General features: G+C 42.2%; 1 protein-coding gene across 6 annotated transcripts in view; it reads right to left on the minus strand.

Annotated features, from left to right (window-relative positions):
* The window catches only part of TDRD12 (tudor domain containing 12), a 119,604-nt gene that overhangs the window by 50,801 nt on the left and 52,091 nt on the right, over positions 1-16,712 (minus strand). For all 6 annotated transcript variants that reach the window (XR_002787310.2, XM_010596104.3, XM_010596103.3 and 3 more), the window contains exons 8-12: positions 12,870-12,967; positions 12,229-12,305; positions 8,883-8,963; positions 2,137-2,197; positions 1,495-1,602 (exon numbers count right to left, since the gene is read on the minus strand). Coding sequence is in view for 5 of the 6 variants with exons in the window: in XM_010596104.3 (XP_010594406.2) it covers positions 1,495-1,602; positions 2,137-2,197; positions 8,883-8,963; positions 12,229-12,305; positions 12,870-12,967 (425 nt within the window). In the remaining variant the exon portion in view is untranslated. The remainder of the gene's footprint in view (positions 1-1,494; positions 1,603-2,136; positions 2,198-8,882; positions 8,964-12,228; positions 12,306-12,869; positions 12,968-16,712) is intronic.

The following is a 16,712-nucleotide window of genomic DNA, read 5'->3' on the forward strand; positions in this document are numbered from 1 at the left end:
TTCCCTATCTTTTTGTTCTTCTTCTGAGTTAGCCGCTATTTGCTCTCTCAAACCTACTATTGATTTTCGTGTTTCTAAAAACAGTTTTGTTTCTTTAATATATTCTACAATATAATGTTTTTGTTTCTATACTATTACTGAATTTGCAAAAACCTTTTCTTGTTCTCTGACTGTTCCCTTTTTTACAGTTCCCTTTTTTTTTTAAATGGATGTAAAGCCTTCTCTTACCTCTGAGAATTTTTGTTGTAAACATTTTTTTCTATTCCCTGCCTTTTCTGTTTCCCCCAGAGTTTGTGTAGTGTACTGAATTACTATCACATGGCCTTTCTAGCCATGGTCCTGGGACTCCCACAAGATGACTGGGTGGGACTATGCAAATAAGGTATTTGTGGCCCACCAAGAGGACTGAACAGCCTGCTAATAATGCAAATAAGGTACGTGGCACCCTTGTGGGGGTGGGACCATGCAAGTAAAGTATATGGAACCCTTGTAGGGAACTGATCAGTTTCGTTATCCTACTAGATTTAAAAAAAGCCATCCCCAGAAAGTGAGAAGGGGACCTCACTACCATCAAGAAGAGCCAGTAGTGGAGCACGTCTTTTGGACCTGGGGTCCCTGCACTGAGAACCTCCTAGATCCATGGGACAGAGAGAGCTGTAACACTGGAGAAGGCATAAGATGGCAAGAAGCAGCAGAGAAATGGCAGAACCAGGAGGCCGGTGCAAGATGACAGTGGGCTTCCTGGCCCATGGAGTGGGGCAGCTACAGCAAGCGTGCCAAACCGTGGAACAAGAGAGTTCAGCGCCTCTGCGTAGGAGGCTGGCTGGCAGAGTGGATGCTTCCGGGGACACTAGTTGGCAGCATGCATTTTTCCTGGGAGAATCCAGACAGCATCATCTCGAGGTCATTTTGCTAGGGCCGTACAGTTTCTCCAAAAAAGAACCCCGCCTCTATTCCTTCTCCCTTAAGTTAGCCATACTCTACCACCTGCCTTCCCACTTCTAAAAGCCTGTAGAAATCTCTTGTCCACTAAGGTCTCCTCCCTCATTCTACTAATCCTTATGGCTTTATCTTTTTTTTTTTTTAATTCCTTTAATTTCTTTTTTTGTGTCAGGAAGGACAAATGTGTATGATCAATCTACCAGTTAAGCCATCATGTCTGTAACATAATTTTGCAGAGAATGCCAAAAAGTATATATTACAACTTTCCTGGCAATCTGTTCCTCCCTCTAAGACCCCTTCCAGAAGCACATTTGAAAGCTTATTTTGGAAGAGCACTTAAAGTTATACAATGATTTCTCCACAAAAGAATTGTTCACTTATAAGAAGTTATCCTGGACTCAAGAATAAACGTGACATTAGTAACAAAAGCTTAAAAGAGAACTTCAAAAGGAAAGAAATATACAAATGCAACCATGTAACTGTTAAAAAATCCTTTCATGTTAGAACAAGTTAGCATTACTTCATGGGTTTGGTTTTAAGGGCATTTTTTACCTTTTTCAGGTCTGCTGAAAGTGGAGACATCTCAATGGTTAAACAGGGCTCAATCTTGTTTCGGAGCACCACAAAGGGCTGCTGCAAACCTGACTTCAACTTCTGCAACTAAGCGTATAGACACATGATTGTCGTTTGCTGTTGTGTGCTGTGGAATCGATTCGGACTCATAGCGACCCTACAGGATAGAGCAGAACTGCCCCATAGGGTTTCTAAGGAGTGGCTGGTGGATTCAAATTGCCAACCTTCTGGTTAGCAGCCTCAGCTCTTAACCGTTTTGCTACCACAGCTCCATAGATACATCAGACAACTAACATCTGCCTGAGGTACTATTAGCACAGAATATCAAGGACTTTATAGAAATGAATAAAATAAAAGAACATGATGCCAATATTAAGAACCTAGGTGTATAAACTTATCTAAAACCATCAAAATACCAAAAGTGAAATGAAGATCATCTATGACCCAAAAGAAATAAGGAGCAATTTCTCTGAAGCAATAAATCACTAGATGATTTCTAAAAGAACATTTTCAGGTGGAGTCCCCCCTTCTAAGGAGTTTTTCAAGCCTGGAGGGAGGAAGGAGAGGGATGTAAACAGTTTCCTTCCTCTCTTCCTGTCTTTTTCTGAGGGCCTCTAATACCTGCTGTAGATCAGAGATTCCATCAGCTCTCAAAGGATCAGGATTTAAAAACTGCAGTAATCTGTAAAACAGGCAAAAAAAACGACTTGAAGAAAAAAAGTTTCTTCAATTCCGCCATTATTTTAATTCTTCCCTGAGAGTGACAAAATGGACTCTACATGCCAAGGCAGAGCTGCACAATTGCCACCTGTTTTGTTTATTAAGATAAAAGCACCATGGTGGTCACGCCAGCTCCGTGCATCCCAGCCCTGGGCCCCAGGCCTGGGTCTGTGCTGCACCAACCCCTACCTGGGTCCTTAAGCAGGATATCTTTTGGAAAGGGGACCAGCCAGGATTAGGAACCCCTGGTCTACGCAATTCTCTTCCTTCTACAGATGAGAAAATGAAAGCTCAGATAGGCCTTGTTCACTATCTAGATCTTGGCTGACAGACAGAAAAAGACATTTGGAAGTGCTTTCCTCTAGACCTAGTCCAACCCCCAAATGGGTAAGGACTAGCGACAGAAGAAAACTCAGAAACCATAGGGGTGCAGTGGACTTCAGGATAAAGATGGTAGATTAAACATATACATCAAATTGCATTCCTTCCTAAACCCCATTCCTGTAAATGGATTTTTTAATGCAAAAGCCACAAAGCTCATGCCCATCAACAGATGCACAGATACACAAAATGTGGTATACCCATACAATGCCATATTATTCAGTCATACAAAGGAATGAAGTTCTCAGTTATGCTATAACATAGGTGAACCTTAAAAACATAGCGTTAAGTCAAAGAAGGTAGGCACGTTGACCATACATCGTGTGATTCCATTTATATGGAACGTCTAGAACAGGTAAACCCACAGAGACAGAAAGTAGATTAATGGTTGCTGGGGGTTAGGGAGAGGGGAGAATGCAGTGACTGCTAATGGGTCTGGGTTTCGTTCCGAGGTGATTAAAAATGTTCTGAAATTAAACAGAAAACCACTGTTTAATTTAACTGGTAATGGTAAAATCACTGTTTAATTTCAGAACATTTTTAATCACCTCAGAAAGAAACCCAGACCCATTAGCAGTCACTACGTTCTCCCCTCTCCCCAACCCCCAGCAAACCCTGGTGGCATAGTGGTTAAGTGCTACGGCTACTAACGAAAGGGTTGGCAGTTCAAATCCACCAGGCGCTCCTTGGAAACCCTATGGGGCAGTTCTACTCTGTCCTATAGGGTCGCTATGAGTTGGAATCGACTCGGCAGCACTGGGTAATGGTAAAACAACTCTGTGAATATAGTAAAAGGCACTGAACTGTACACCCTAAAAGGGTAAATTTCATGATATGTGAGTTATATCTCAATAAAGCTGTTATTCAAAAAGAGAAAAAAAAAAAAAAAACACAATGAAGGAGAAAACCAGAGAGGAGATCCTGGAAAAATCAAATCCCACTTATCTGACACCGAATATGCAGGTCAAATCAACGAAATCTATTGGCAATTTCACAGCTCACACCAATTGCAAACGCAGCATTTCCTCCTCTGACCCTGCCACCTGACCTGGTTCAGGCCTCACAAGTTAAAGGGCGCAGGCCTCCAGACACCATGTCTACCCAAGACCTCAGGTGCCAGCCACAAGCCTGGAGGCCCCACGAGAGCATCACTTATGACCTGCTGACTACACAGCTGGGCTTTCCCACTACCCCCTCAGGATGCCAGCTGTTCAATAATTTGCTAGAACGACTCACAGAACTCACAGAAAGTGCTATACTTATGGTCACACTTTAGCATAGCAAAAAGGATACAAACGAAGAGACTCACAAGGGAAGGCCTGTGAAGGTTCCCAAAGTGAAGCTTCTATATCCCAGAAGGGGGCATGCTCACCTCCCACATGCATCACCATCCATCACCAACCAGGAAGCCCGTGGTCTCCTTACGTAATTCAAACTCTGGCACCTCCCCGCCTCGGGTCGGTTGCTATCACTAGGTTGATGTCACAGATTGACAGCACAAGGTGGGTCTTCCTGGTATACTCTGTCCCCACCCAACATGAGTCATAAACCGTTACATACTGTCTGGAGTCCTCATCAAAGACGTTTCAATCACTGGGGAAAATCCAAGGTTTTTGAGGTTATCTCTCAGGAACAAAAAACAAAGACCAAATTCTTTGGATAAAGTTAACCCTGCAGAAGCAAGATTTTGGAAGCCAGAAAACAGATGGACAAGCAGTAACTGACTCTGCAGATCCAGGAAAGCTGAATCTGAAGCCAGCCATGGGAGGTCTAACTCCGTCTGCAAAGTACAATCCTCAGCAAGCCTGGAACTGGCAGTGCCAGGCTCCTCTGACTGTGGGCATGCAGCAGGGGCTAAAATAAAGGCAGAAATCCCTAGATCATCTAACTCACTTCTCAGTGCCAGGAGAATGCCTGCAGAGATAGAATCTCTGGAGAGGATAAAAAAGAAGACCTCAGGACTTGGGCACTCAAGGCACAACTGCAGATGGGGGCACCGTACTGAAAAGAGGGAAGGTACAGCCAACAAGCAAGTCCCAAATAAAAGACCTCAATCAGCTTCTAACACTTGGTACCCAGGACACTGGCAGGCAGGCCTTCCTCCCTAGGGCAAAGGACAGAAGGAGCCTTCCCTGGGAAATCCAACCTGCTACAGAGAAAAGACACAGACTGACATCGGAGGTGACCCACCAACCGGCAGCTCACTGTACCCTGAGACTCACCGCTAACAAGCCACTGTGTGCTCTGAGACCCTGCTCGGCTCCTTAGACTCCTATGTTTAAGTACTAGCAAACCATCAAGGATCACAGGACATCTGAGGAAAGCCTCAACCATAAGGACAAAAAAATATTTAAATGAAAAATGGCAATCAGGGAAGAAAAGGAAATAAAAGGTATCCAAATTGGAAAGGAAGAAGTGTAACTATCCCTCTTTGCAGGTGACATGATAGAGTAGGAAGAATCACACTTCCCAATCTCAGGGCATACTATAAAGCTACAGTAAAAAAAAAAAAAAAAGTTTGGTACGAGTGAAACAAAACAATCAAACCTGTTGCTGTCAAGTCCATTCCCACTCATGGCGACTCCACCTGTTACAAAGTAGACTAGAACTCAACAGAGTTTCCCTGGCTGTATTCTGTATGGAAGTAGATTGCCAGGTCTTTCTTTCACAGTGGCAGTGGGTGGGTTCAACCGCCAACCTTTCAGTTAGTAGTCAACTGCAAACTATGTGTGGTACTGGTATAATGATGGACATACATACCAATGTAAAAGAGCTCAGAGTCTAGAAATAAAACACATCTATGTCAATAGACGTTCAACAAGGGTACTAAGTCCCTTCAGTGGGGACTTTAACAGATGGTGCTGAGACAAATGGATTTCCACATGCCACAGAATGAAGCTGGATCCGTATCTCACACCGTATTCCTTTGGTGACCCTATTATTCTCTGTTTTGAATTTTTTTTTTTTTATACCATGTGTTTTCATTAATTGAAGTATGCTGAGTCAATGGCATGTTTAAATATGGGGTTAGTAATACAGATTTTCAGAAATATTATCTTAGACTACCTGGGTATCACTGAACTTTTTGCGTTCTCAACCCTTCTGATTGATGGACAACGTCTATCCCAGTACACCTGGGTGGCTGAAAATATGGTGGGGCACCTTCCATTAGGTTTCATGGGGAACCTCTGGTTCTTCAAATATGACACAAAAAACCCAAAACCAAGCCCACCAGGGCTCCCAAACTAACACACAAAAAACCAGAAATATGGTTACAGGACTTATCCAGGAGTAGAAAAGCCAAGAGACAAAATGTTTACCCAATCATACTTCCTGGTTGCACTACCTAATTTGCAAGCCTCATACTCCAGGTATTTTGCTTCAACTAACAATTCTTTTGCCTTTCACCATTATACAAGTCCCAGTGAAGAATGGCAAACACCTTCAGCAGGAAAAGTATACTCCTGAAGAACTCTACAGGCATAAGAAGTGGCTGGGACACGGAATGTCTATGGGTCACCAAAGGGGTATACAAAAACTGACTCAAAATATATTAAGAACTTGAACGTCAGACCAGAAGAACTAGATGGTGCCTGATCACTGCCACTGACCATTCTGATCAGGGCCATAATACATGCACCCTGATAGAATGAGAGAAAAATGTGGAACAGAACCTCAGGTTCCTGAAGGGGAAGAAAAAAGACTCACTGGACCAGGTGAGACTAGAGGACTCCTCAAAACTACTGCCCTAAGAAACTCTTCAGACCTTGAACCAAAACTAGCCTGAGGTCACCATTTAGCTGAATAACGGATTGGCTCACAAAATAAAGGCTATCGCCCAGGAGTACTGGGCTCCTTTAAAAAATCATCTACATGAGACCAAACAGACAATTACTTTAAAACAAGGATGACAAGGTAAGGGGACAGGGAACCTAGATTAATGGAAATGAAAATAACCAGAATGGAAATATTGAGAATGTTTATACATTATTAAGAATGTAAACAACGTCACAATAATTTGTTGTAGAGACTGCTGAAAGGAACCTAAACTGCTGTGTAAGCTTTCATCAAAAACATAATAAAATATTGTTTTAAAAATAAAAATAAACACTGGCCCTCAAGTTCTCTGATACTGAAACAATTTTATAAAGAAGATATATATTTAGAGAAATTTCCCAATCTTAAATAAGTTGCACTTAAAGGTGGCAAATCAAAAGTACAAAGTAAACAGATGCCAAAAGGGTTTAAGGAAGACAGGTGAAAAATACAGAAGACGGGATAGGTATGAGGTTACAGGAAAGACAGAAGGGCAGATAACTCCAAAGAAAGCTGCAGGGTTACAGGAAATACCAGAGACACATCGGTGGCAGGCAGGCCAACACGCACGCCAGACGAAGCATCTTAATAAATCCTCAAAGTGCTTTCCCCAGCACCTCCAGCTGAAGTCTCAAAATCCAATTCAAAACTAGGCTGCAGGCAGCCACTACCAACCAAATGGCACTGAGAGCCAGCTACCATGCCCAGCATATACCCAAAGGCTGCTGATGAAGAGACACGTTAAAAGAAGTTTCTGTTCAATCCCCATCTACACTACCTAACCAGTTGCTGCCCAGTCAATTCTAACTCATGGAGACCACCTCCAAAAGCGCCAAGTGGAATGGGGCAGTTTCTCTTGGATATCCAAAAATCCCTAAAGAGAAATCTGTCATGTGGGTCCTAAACCTCTGGATTTGGGCCCTTAGGCCTCTGTTTACGCTCCTATCCCTACTCCCCGGTGATCCAGGATGACAAAGGAGAAGCTAGTATGTAATCAAGGGACAGCCTCCTTCTGAATTTACTGAAATTTGGGGGTTTCTAAATGAGCTCTAGTGAAGGAAACAAGTCTAAAGCAAGGGAAACAGAAAAATCATGAAAAGAACGGCTTACTGGTACTGACAGATGGAGTAATGCCATCAGTGTGAGAGAAACAATGGACCTCAAAGAGAGGGCGCTACGTGGACACCCAGCCTTTAAGATGACCCTTAAGGTCAGGCAGGATTTCTGGCAACAAGCCAAGGTCACCGTGTCTTCTTTCCTAACATCATGGCTATTATAATCACATGTTAAGTTTACGGGGATATGACACCTGCCAATCCCTGACTGACTGTCCTTGAGGAGAAGCTGGGCTGTCTCCTTTTCAGGCTGCCTTCACTATTCTGAGCAGAACTGACATAAACATGGTTCAGCAGACCTGGGACACAGCCCAGCCAGTCCCAGAACCATCTGCTCTTGTCAAGGAGAACGATCACATGATCACTCCATCACCACCATGTTTCTAAGAAACCAGCTACCTTTCGCCTTCTTTGCTGTTTAATCTTGAACCACTTCAAGGTCCTCTGAGACTCAGAGGAGACTGACAGAATAACTGATGTCGTTTAATCAATGGGCTCTAAATAAAGGACATTCAGCAGGTTAGGAAACAGGCTCTTCCAATACAAAAATGAAATACAATGTAATATTTCAGGATTAATTTATCGGGTTATAATTTGAAGTAATAAAAGAAAGAAATGAGCTGCATGGCTAACGCAAAGCCTTTTAGTCCCAAGGAAAATAACCACCTGTCACAAGAAAATCCTTCAGTTACTGGGGTTAAGGGTTATCCTGGAAGAAGAGGTCAAATCAGGTGCACTAAGAGCCACCCCCAGATCTGTGGGCTCCACAGCAGCCTTCAGAGCCCCTGGCCTTGGAATGCCGCAGGGCACGTGCTAGCTAAGACGACGTGATGGGGTGTTGGTGAGGGCTCGGGGAACCTGGGTAGCCCAAATGGCTGCGCAGTCCACACCCTCCCCCAGTCATCCCAGGTCAATTAGCAGATTTATCAGAACCTACCCACCTCTGAAATGCTTGAACTCTAACACTTCGGTAGCCTGACAGCATTTTGTGAACTTGACAGGACAGGAAAAAAAAAATCCCAAAGCTCCACATTGTGAAGGATTATTTTCACCAGCAGATGGCAGGCCTATTTAACACCAAAAAATCAGGAAGAAAGCAAACACCAACCCATATAAAGTGAATGGCCCTGAAAGATCAGCTATATATAATTCATTTCATGAAATTTCTCAGTTCAACAGAATTAGGGAGACAGAAAATGACTACATGGGAACAGAGCTTTAAACCAATATGAACGCATCTGAAATGAAAAACTGAAATCATATGCAAATTCCTCCTGCTTAGAACTTTGTTACAATGAGTTTAATAAAAAATTCAGGCCAATAAAAAATTCTTACTTCACACAGCCATTCTTCTCATCATATTCTTTCTTCTCAGCCAATCTCAGTGGTTTCTCATTTGGCTTCTGACATAAAACGCTAAAAACCAAAAGGCATTTATTAAAATTTGTGAACCCATTTAGCCCAACTCTGAAAATACCTTTATTAGCCCTTCAAGTAGAAAAATAATTCCTGACACCACGAGTGCTGAACCAGATGGAGTGAGCCAGCTGCAATCTCTTTTTCCCCTACCGATTATAATGAAAAACTTTGCACAAAGCACAGAACGACAGGGGCAAGAAGCCGAAACCTGAAAAACAGCCAGAACCACAGTATGTTTACAGTTTCTTCTCTGTCTCCTAGCGGTGACCTGAGATGTGGAGCTGAGTTAACAAGTGTGTTGTTATACCTGTCGCTGAGTCAATTTCAACTCATGGCAACCCCCCCCTCCCCTGACAGAGCAGAGCTGCCCCAGAGGATTATCTGAGCTATAATTCTTATGGGAGCAGATCGCCAGGCCTTTCTTCCATGGAGTCGCTGGGTGGGTTCAAACTGTCATCCTGACAGGCAGTGTTGCTGCTGTGTGCTGTCAAGTCTATTCTGACTCATAGTGACCCTACAGGACAGAACAGAACGGTCCCATAGGGTTTCCTAGGCCTTATGGGAGCAGATGGCCAGGTCTTTTCTCCCGCAGAGCCACTGGTGGGTTTGAACGGTTGTCCCTTAGGTTAGCAGCCAAGCGCTTTAACCATTGCGCCACCAGGGCTCCTCATAATAAGTATAGATGTAATATATATATATATGGAGTAAGCTCCCTCTTCCTAACCAGAAAACCAAGAAAAAGGACCCTTTAAAACCGAGAGTGTAGGGAATCCCCACGGTTATTTTTCTTCTGGCCCTGCTCCAATGCTAGCTCCAACCACGGAGCTGCCTGCTGCAATGTCAACAGCAGTGCCGTCACCTAAGGGCCCAAGAGAACACCTGTATCTCCAGCCAGAGGAATGTGGAAATGAGGACCTGTGGTCCGAAGACTGTAGGGGTGGGGGGATAGCCTTCTCGTTGCTTTCCCTTATTTCTCTTGCAGCTTTGCTCCAGAAGTGGCCCCAATCGCTTGGGCATGGCACCAAGAGAAAAACCCATCCTTCCGGCCAGAGGAACAGGGAGAAGGGGTACCTAAAAATGGTGAATGTGAAGAAAACCCTAAAAAAAAATAATGCTGGAAAGGGGAGCCTCCTATTTCTGTTTATGAACCAACACAAGTTGCAAGATCTCCCCGATCTGAGCATACGCAGAACTGACCTAAAGCAGAAGCAGAGGCTTGAAAACCAAACTATCACTGCACCCACCACCCTCACAGCATGAGAGAGAACCCGAGACTTGAGCCTGATTGACTTGTGATGGCATACTAAAACAAACACACACACACAAAACATCAACATTCTCCAGAGAGGTTTAACTGAAACCAGAGTCTCACAACATAATATTCAAAATATCCAGAATATAATCCAAAATTACCTGACATGCAAAGAACCAGGAAAATCAGATCAACTGTCAAAGGAAACAACACTCAACAAGTACCAAACCCGGGATGACCCCCAGTGGGAATTATCAAAGTCAAATGAAACCAGGTACTATAATCATGCTTCATAAGATAAAGGAAAGGTGACCACTCTTGAATGGGAAAAGATGTTGTTGTTGTTGTTAGCTGCTGTTGAATTGGCCCCCAACTCATAGTAACCCCATACACAACCGGATAGGACCGTTGTGATCTACATAGTTCCCTTTCATTGGCTGATTTTTGGAAGCAGGTCAGCGGGTTTACTTCCTAGTCGGCCTTAGTCTGGAAGATTGGCTGTAATCTGTTCAGCAGCATAGCTATGTTGTTACTATCATTAGGTGCCACTGACTCACAGTGACTCTATAGCTACAGGAACAATAAAAGAATCAAAATTTTATAACTGAAAAAATACAATGGCTGAAATTAAAAAAAAAAATTCCTGGATAAGCTCAATGTCAGAATGAAGATGACAGAAGAGTTGATAAACATAAAGGCAGATCAGTAGAGTTATGCAACCTGAAGAATAGCAAGAAAAAAGATGGAAAAAGTTAAAAAAACAACCTCAGAGACCTTTTGGACAATATCAAAAGATCTGACATTTGCTGTGTCATCAGTCTCAGAAGCAGAGGAGGAGGAGATGGTACACAAAAAATATATGTAGAAATAATGGTTGAAAAAGCATCCCAAATAGGGGGAAAAAAAGACCAAAGAGAAACATACAAACGAAGAGCCTCAATGAATTTGAAGCACAAGGCACATGAGGGAACCCAGATGTATAATAACTGCTCAAAATCAAGGAATATAATAAATTGCCTTTAAGAGAAAATACTAAAAGCAGTCAGAAGAAAAAGACATGTTGTGAAGAGAAAGAAAAAGATGACAACAGATTCTGTATCGGAAAAAATATAATCAAGAAGATAATGGGGCAGCATCTTTAAAACACAGGGAGAAAAACTGTCAACCTAGAATTCTATATCCAGCAAAAATATTTTTTTAACACACAATCAAGTAAAATGAATTATTTTTCAGACATGCAAGCTGAAAGAATTCATCGCCAGCAGACGTGAAATACAAGAAATACTGAAGTCCTTAAGGTGGAAGGAAAATGACACCAGATGGAAACATGGATCTATACCAAAAAAGTGAAGAGCGCTGGATGACAACCACACGGGTAAACACGTAAGATATTTTTCTTATTAACATCTCTAAAAGATAACTGACTGTTGAAACAAAACTGGTGACAACGTACTCTACGATCCATTAACATGTGTATAAGTAAAATAATATAAAGGCAGGGTGAGGGAGAAATGGAGGTATATTTTAAATTCTCATACTATGCGTGAAGTGATGTAATGTTACATCACTTCCGTGATTTCATTTGTCACTGATGTGTATTCTTGATGTGGACCGCGTTACAGGCAAAGTCTTTGAAATTCACCTTCAGAAAGACAACAAACCACCCTTTGCTTTCTACAAACTTGTAACCCATCAACTTGCATTGCCATCTGGCCCACATTTACCCATCCTTTACACCATGACAGGGCCACTCCAGCCATCCTTGGGCCTGCGTTACAGAAGCAGGAAGACAAGGAGGCTCTACGGCCACTGTCAGTTCTCCGTCAACTACACTGCTAGCCAGTCGCCACAGCATTTTATTATGTATTTCATCAAAATTTCCTGGGCCACCCTTTTCTCCTTTTTTGAAATTGAACTATTTTCCTGTCGTCAATATTATAGAACACTGTATAGAAAAATATTACACTTGAGTCTCTAGCCCAAAATCATCACTGAATTTTCAAATCATACCTTGCTGCTGGTGTAACGGGATCAGCATAAATGGTTATGCCTCTTTTTGTTGGCCAGTATGCAGACGATTCAACATACTGTAAAAAAATATTTTTCAGAAAGAGTATATATGCTAGCAAAATATGTATTCTTTAGAAGCCAAAATTCCATGGGAATTATTTTCATAAGCAACCACCACAGACCATTTTTATACACACAGAGATACACAGAAACAAAGAATTGAAAAGTCAGGTGATAACGCCGTTGCTTAGCCACTAGACTGAAGCGTCCAAATAGCAAGCAGCTAGCATTTCAGGTAATGAGTATTTAAAATTCCCTGCAATGACTTTCACCTGTCTTGTCAGAGGACTTGAGGGACAGGTTACACTTGAATCTCAGTAGAAGAGTTTCCCAGAATCCCAGATTTTTACACCCTTGTTAAAATGAAGAGACATACCCAATTCTGTGGAAGGGTTGTACTAGGCCAAGAACAAGGTTTTTTCAGAATAAACGCGCAACGGTATTTTTTCACGAATGTAACTGTCATGGTTAAGGGTTTTTGAAAAGAGAACATATTTTTGGTTTCTAGTAGATTTTAAGGAAGATAGTCCAAAATTAACATTTAAGAACTACATATTTAATAAACAATTTAAAAATACAACCTTTTTTACACCTTTTAAAGAGACGCACTGCTGTTTCTTTTCAACTTTCTTTTTAGGTGAATCTCTCGATGAATCCATATTACATTTTACGGCTTTACCTGCAAATTAAAAATAGTGATATAAAAGCTACCTTGAAAAGAGTGCTATTAATAAATAGAAAATAAGACAGAAGAGGAATATAATAAGATCAAGTACCATGACAAAACCTAAATACTAGCGAATCTGGCTTTACATTAAACCTAACTATTGTGATCATGCCATCGAGTCGATTTCAACTCACTGCAACCCTATAATGACCCTACAAGACAGAGCAGACCTGCCCCATGGGGTTTCCTAGGCTGTAATCTTCACAGAAGGGAGCCCTCATGGCACAGCGACCATGCGCTCAGCTGCCAACTGATAGGTGGGCAGTTTGAACCCATCAGCCACTCCAAAGGAGAAAGATGTGGCAGTCTGATTCCGTAAAGATTGACAGCCTTGGAAACATTATTGGGGCAGTTCTACCGTATACTATAGGGTCTCTATGAGTTATAACCAACTCGATAGCAACAGGCAGTTTTTATGGGAACGGACCACCAGGTCTTTTCTCCTGCAGAGCCACTGGTGGATTTGAACTGCCGACCTTTCAGTGGGTAGCCTAGTGCTTAATGACTGAGCCACCAGGGTGCCTTAAACCTAACTAAAGGGGATTAAATAAAATAAAAAATAAATCTTGTTTCAACTTTTATTGCCAAAAAATGTTCTAAGTTTTCCTTTACTGGCTTACTAAGAATTGAACGTAATTTAGTTTCCAAACTGTGGCAGACTGTACTTTCCAAAAATGGTCACAGTATCTCCTATCGCACATGCCCTTCTTACAGTGTGACTCTGCCACTCCTTCCTTTGAGAGATAGGATTTACATTCCTTTCTCATGAACCTGGGTGGGCTTAAGAAAAACAGCGGAAGTGATGCTATGTGACTTTGAAAGCTACATCGCCAAAATGCCATGCACTTATGCTTCCTCTCTTGGAATCCAGCCACCATACTAAGAGGGAGCCCAAGAATCAATATGGAACAACCATGTATAGGTGAGGTAGTCGGGATGACACCCCCAGCTGGGGTCCCAGCCAAAAGTCAGCATCAACAGCCACACATGTGACTGAAGGAGTCTTCAGATAAATACAACTGTCAAGCTACCACCAGTCTTTAAGTCCTCCCAGCTCAGGCCCCAGATACCGTGGAACAGAGACAAACCCTTCCCACTGTGCTCATTCTGAATTTCTGATGAGTGAGTCCACGAGCACTTTAAGATGGTTACTCTCTTAAACCACTAAGTTTGGGGAGGCTGGCTGCGCAGCAGTAGTACCGAGAAGCAAACTCAGTTCCTGCAATGGTTCAGGACCACAATCGTGAATCTCACCTCTAAGCGCATAGTAGACATAGAAAGTATACGAAACTCGAGAAAAAGTTTACACACAGAAAAGAAGCATTCTTTGATGGTTATGAGGGTGCTAAGGACAGGGAGTAGAAATCCCTAACTAGATAGTAGACAAGTGTCAACTTCAGTGAAGGGAAAGATAACACACAATACAGGGGAAGTCAGCACAACTGGACCAAAGCAAAAGCACAGAAGTTTCCTAAACACATCCAAACACTTGGAGGGACACAGTAGCTGGGGCTGGGGCCTGAGGACCACAGTCTTTGGAGACCTCTAAGTCAACTGGCATACCAAGTTCATAAAGGAATGTTCTACATCCCACTTTGGTGAATAGCATCTGGGGTCTTAAAAGCTTGTGAGTGGCCATCTGAGACACATCTATTGGTCCCATCCCACCTGAAGCAAAGGATAGGGAAGCAAACCAAAGACACAAGGAAAACATTAGCCAAAAGGACTAAAAGACCACATGAACTAGAGACTCCACCAATCTGAGACCAGAAGAACTAGATGGTGCCTGGCTACCACCAACAACCGCTCTAACAGGGATCATGCCAGACAGTCCCGGACAAAGCAGGAGAAAAATGTAGAACAGAATTCAAATTGACAAAAAAAGACCAGACTTACTGGTCCAACAGAGAGTGGAGGAACCTCCCAAGACTATGGCCCTTGGACACTCTGCTAACCCAGAACTGAAACCATTCCCAAAGAGCACTTTTCAGACAAAAATTACACAGACCTGTAAAACAAAGAACACCACAGGTGAGGATCATGCTTCTTAATTTCAATCGAATATACCACACCAAACGGGAAGCTCCTGTCCAAAAGCAAGACGAGAAGGCACGTAGGGACAGAACTGGACAAATGGACATAGGGAACCCGTGGTGAAAACGGGGAGCGTGCTGTCACACCGTGGGGACTGCAACCAATGTCACAAAACAATGTGCGTATAAATTTTTGAATGAGAAATTGACATGAGCTGTAAACTTTCACCTAAAGTACAATTAAAGAAAAAGTATGTGAAAACAGGCTAAATTTGAATAACTCAAGAGGTGCCAAAATTCTATAGCAGACTTTTTCAAATACCTTTTATCCTTGAACCCTAAATCTGACTTTTGGAAAGTGTCAAAATTTATTTAGTAAATAATATGGATCATCAAGCTGGGTAATTACATGGGTAAAAACTGAGGTGTGACTTCAAAGAAAAACAAGAAAAATTCAACCAGCAATCGTTTATAAAGGAACTACAGAGGCAATTCTTAAAAAATCCTCACTTTAAGTGTTAATAAAAGAAGAAAACAAAAAACCCATTGCTGTCAAGTCAATTCCAACTCACAGTGATCCTACAGAACACAGAACTGCCCCATAAGCTTTCCAAAGAGCAGCCGGTAGATTTGAACTGCCAACCTTTTGGTTAGCAGCCTCGGCTCTTAACCACTGCACCACGAGGGCCCCTAATAAATGAAATACATATTGAAATTATAACACACACTTTTCACCTATTAAATAACATAAATTATTGAAATAATCATAGCTAACACTGGAAGTGCAAGGTGATACTGTAAACTGGTTTAATTCTTCTTTAAAGCAATTTGGAGTCCAGGTCTACATATTATAGGATTTTGGGGTCTGGAATTACATTATCTCTTCAGGGTGTGAGTGTTCAGCCAAAAATACAAAACCTGATCTGGAGCCAGAAGCACTGGTAGTAGAGGAAATACACCAAGAGAAAATGTCCACATCAGACAAGCTCTTGGACAAAAACCACAAAGTCTACAAGGAAGTTCAATCCCATCATACATGGCCAATAATAATAATAAGGGGCAAGGAAAAGGATGGGATTCACCCATGAGAAAATGGAGATAATACTGCAATCGGAAGAGGTTTCTAAAATAAATCTAATTAAAATATACAAAAAGACTTAAAAAGGAATAGTATTCCTGAAACAAAATAGGTGCCTACGAAAAAACAGGAAGATGTAAAAAGGAACCAAGCAGGTGACATCGCAGAAAATGACTAAATAGGAAACTCTAGGAATTGTTCCCTCCATGTAAACAACTACCGAGCAGTACAGAGCAACTGCTCTGGAACTCTGGAGTCCAGTTGAAAATCTGCAGCATCCAGTGTAGACTGTGGCATAGAGGCTGGTAAATTTTGGTAACATTTGATGAATTTTCATGTTTTGTGTAGGGCTACCACCCCCTAATCCCCAGCCCTACAGCATGCAGCCATGGAGATGGCAGCCCAAGACTCCATGTTTGTGGTGTGGCCTGCTGCTGTAAGGATGGACAGCAAAAACCTTGTCTTACAAAAATGAGGGCTGGGTGTTCTGACTGTTGCTTTTGATTACTGAGGGGCTGGCACAAAGCCTGGCTGTGGTTCCAAATCCGTGAGCTGAAATAGCTTCCCAGAAGCATCTGCCAAGGAG

The sequence above is a fragment of the Loxodonta africana genome, chromosome 21 (genome assembly GCF_030014295.1).
Source record: "Loxodonta africana isolate mLoxAfr1 chromosome 21, mLoxAfr1.hap2, whole genome shotgun sequence".
In the NCBI taxonomy this organism is placed as follows: Eukaryota; Metazoa; Chordata; class Mammalia; order Proboscidea; family Elephantidae; genus Loxodonta; species Loxodonta africana.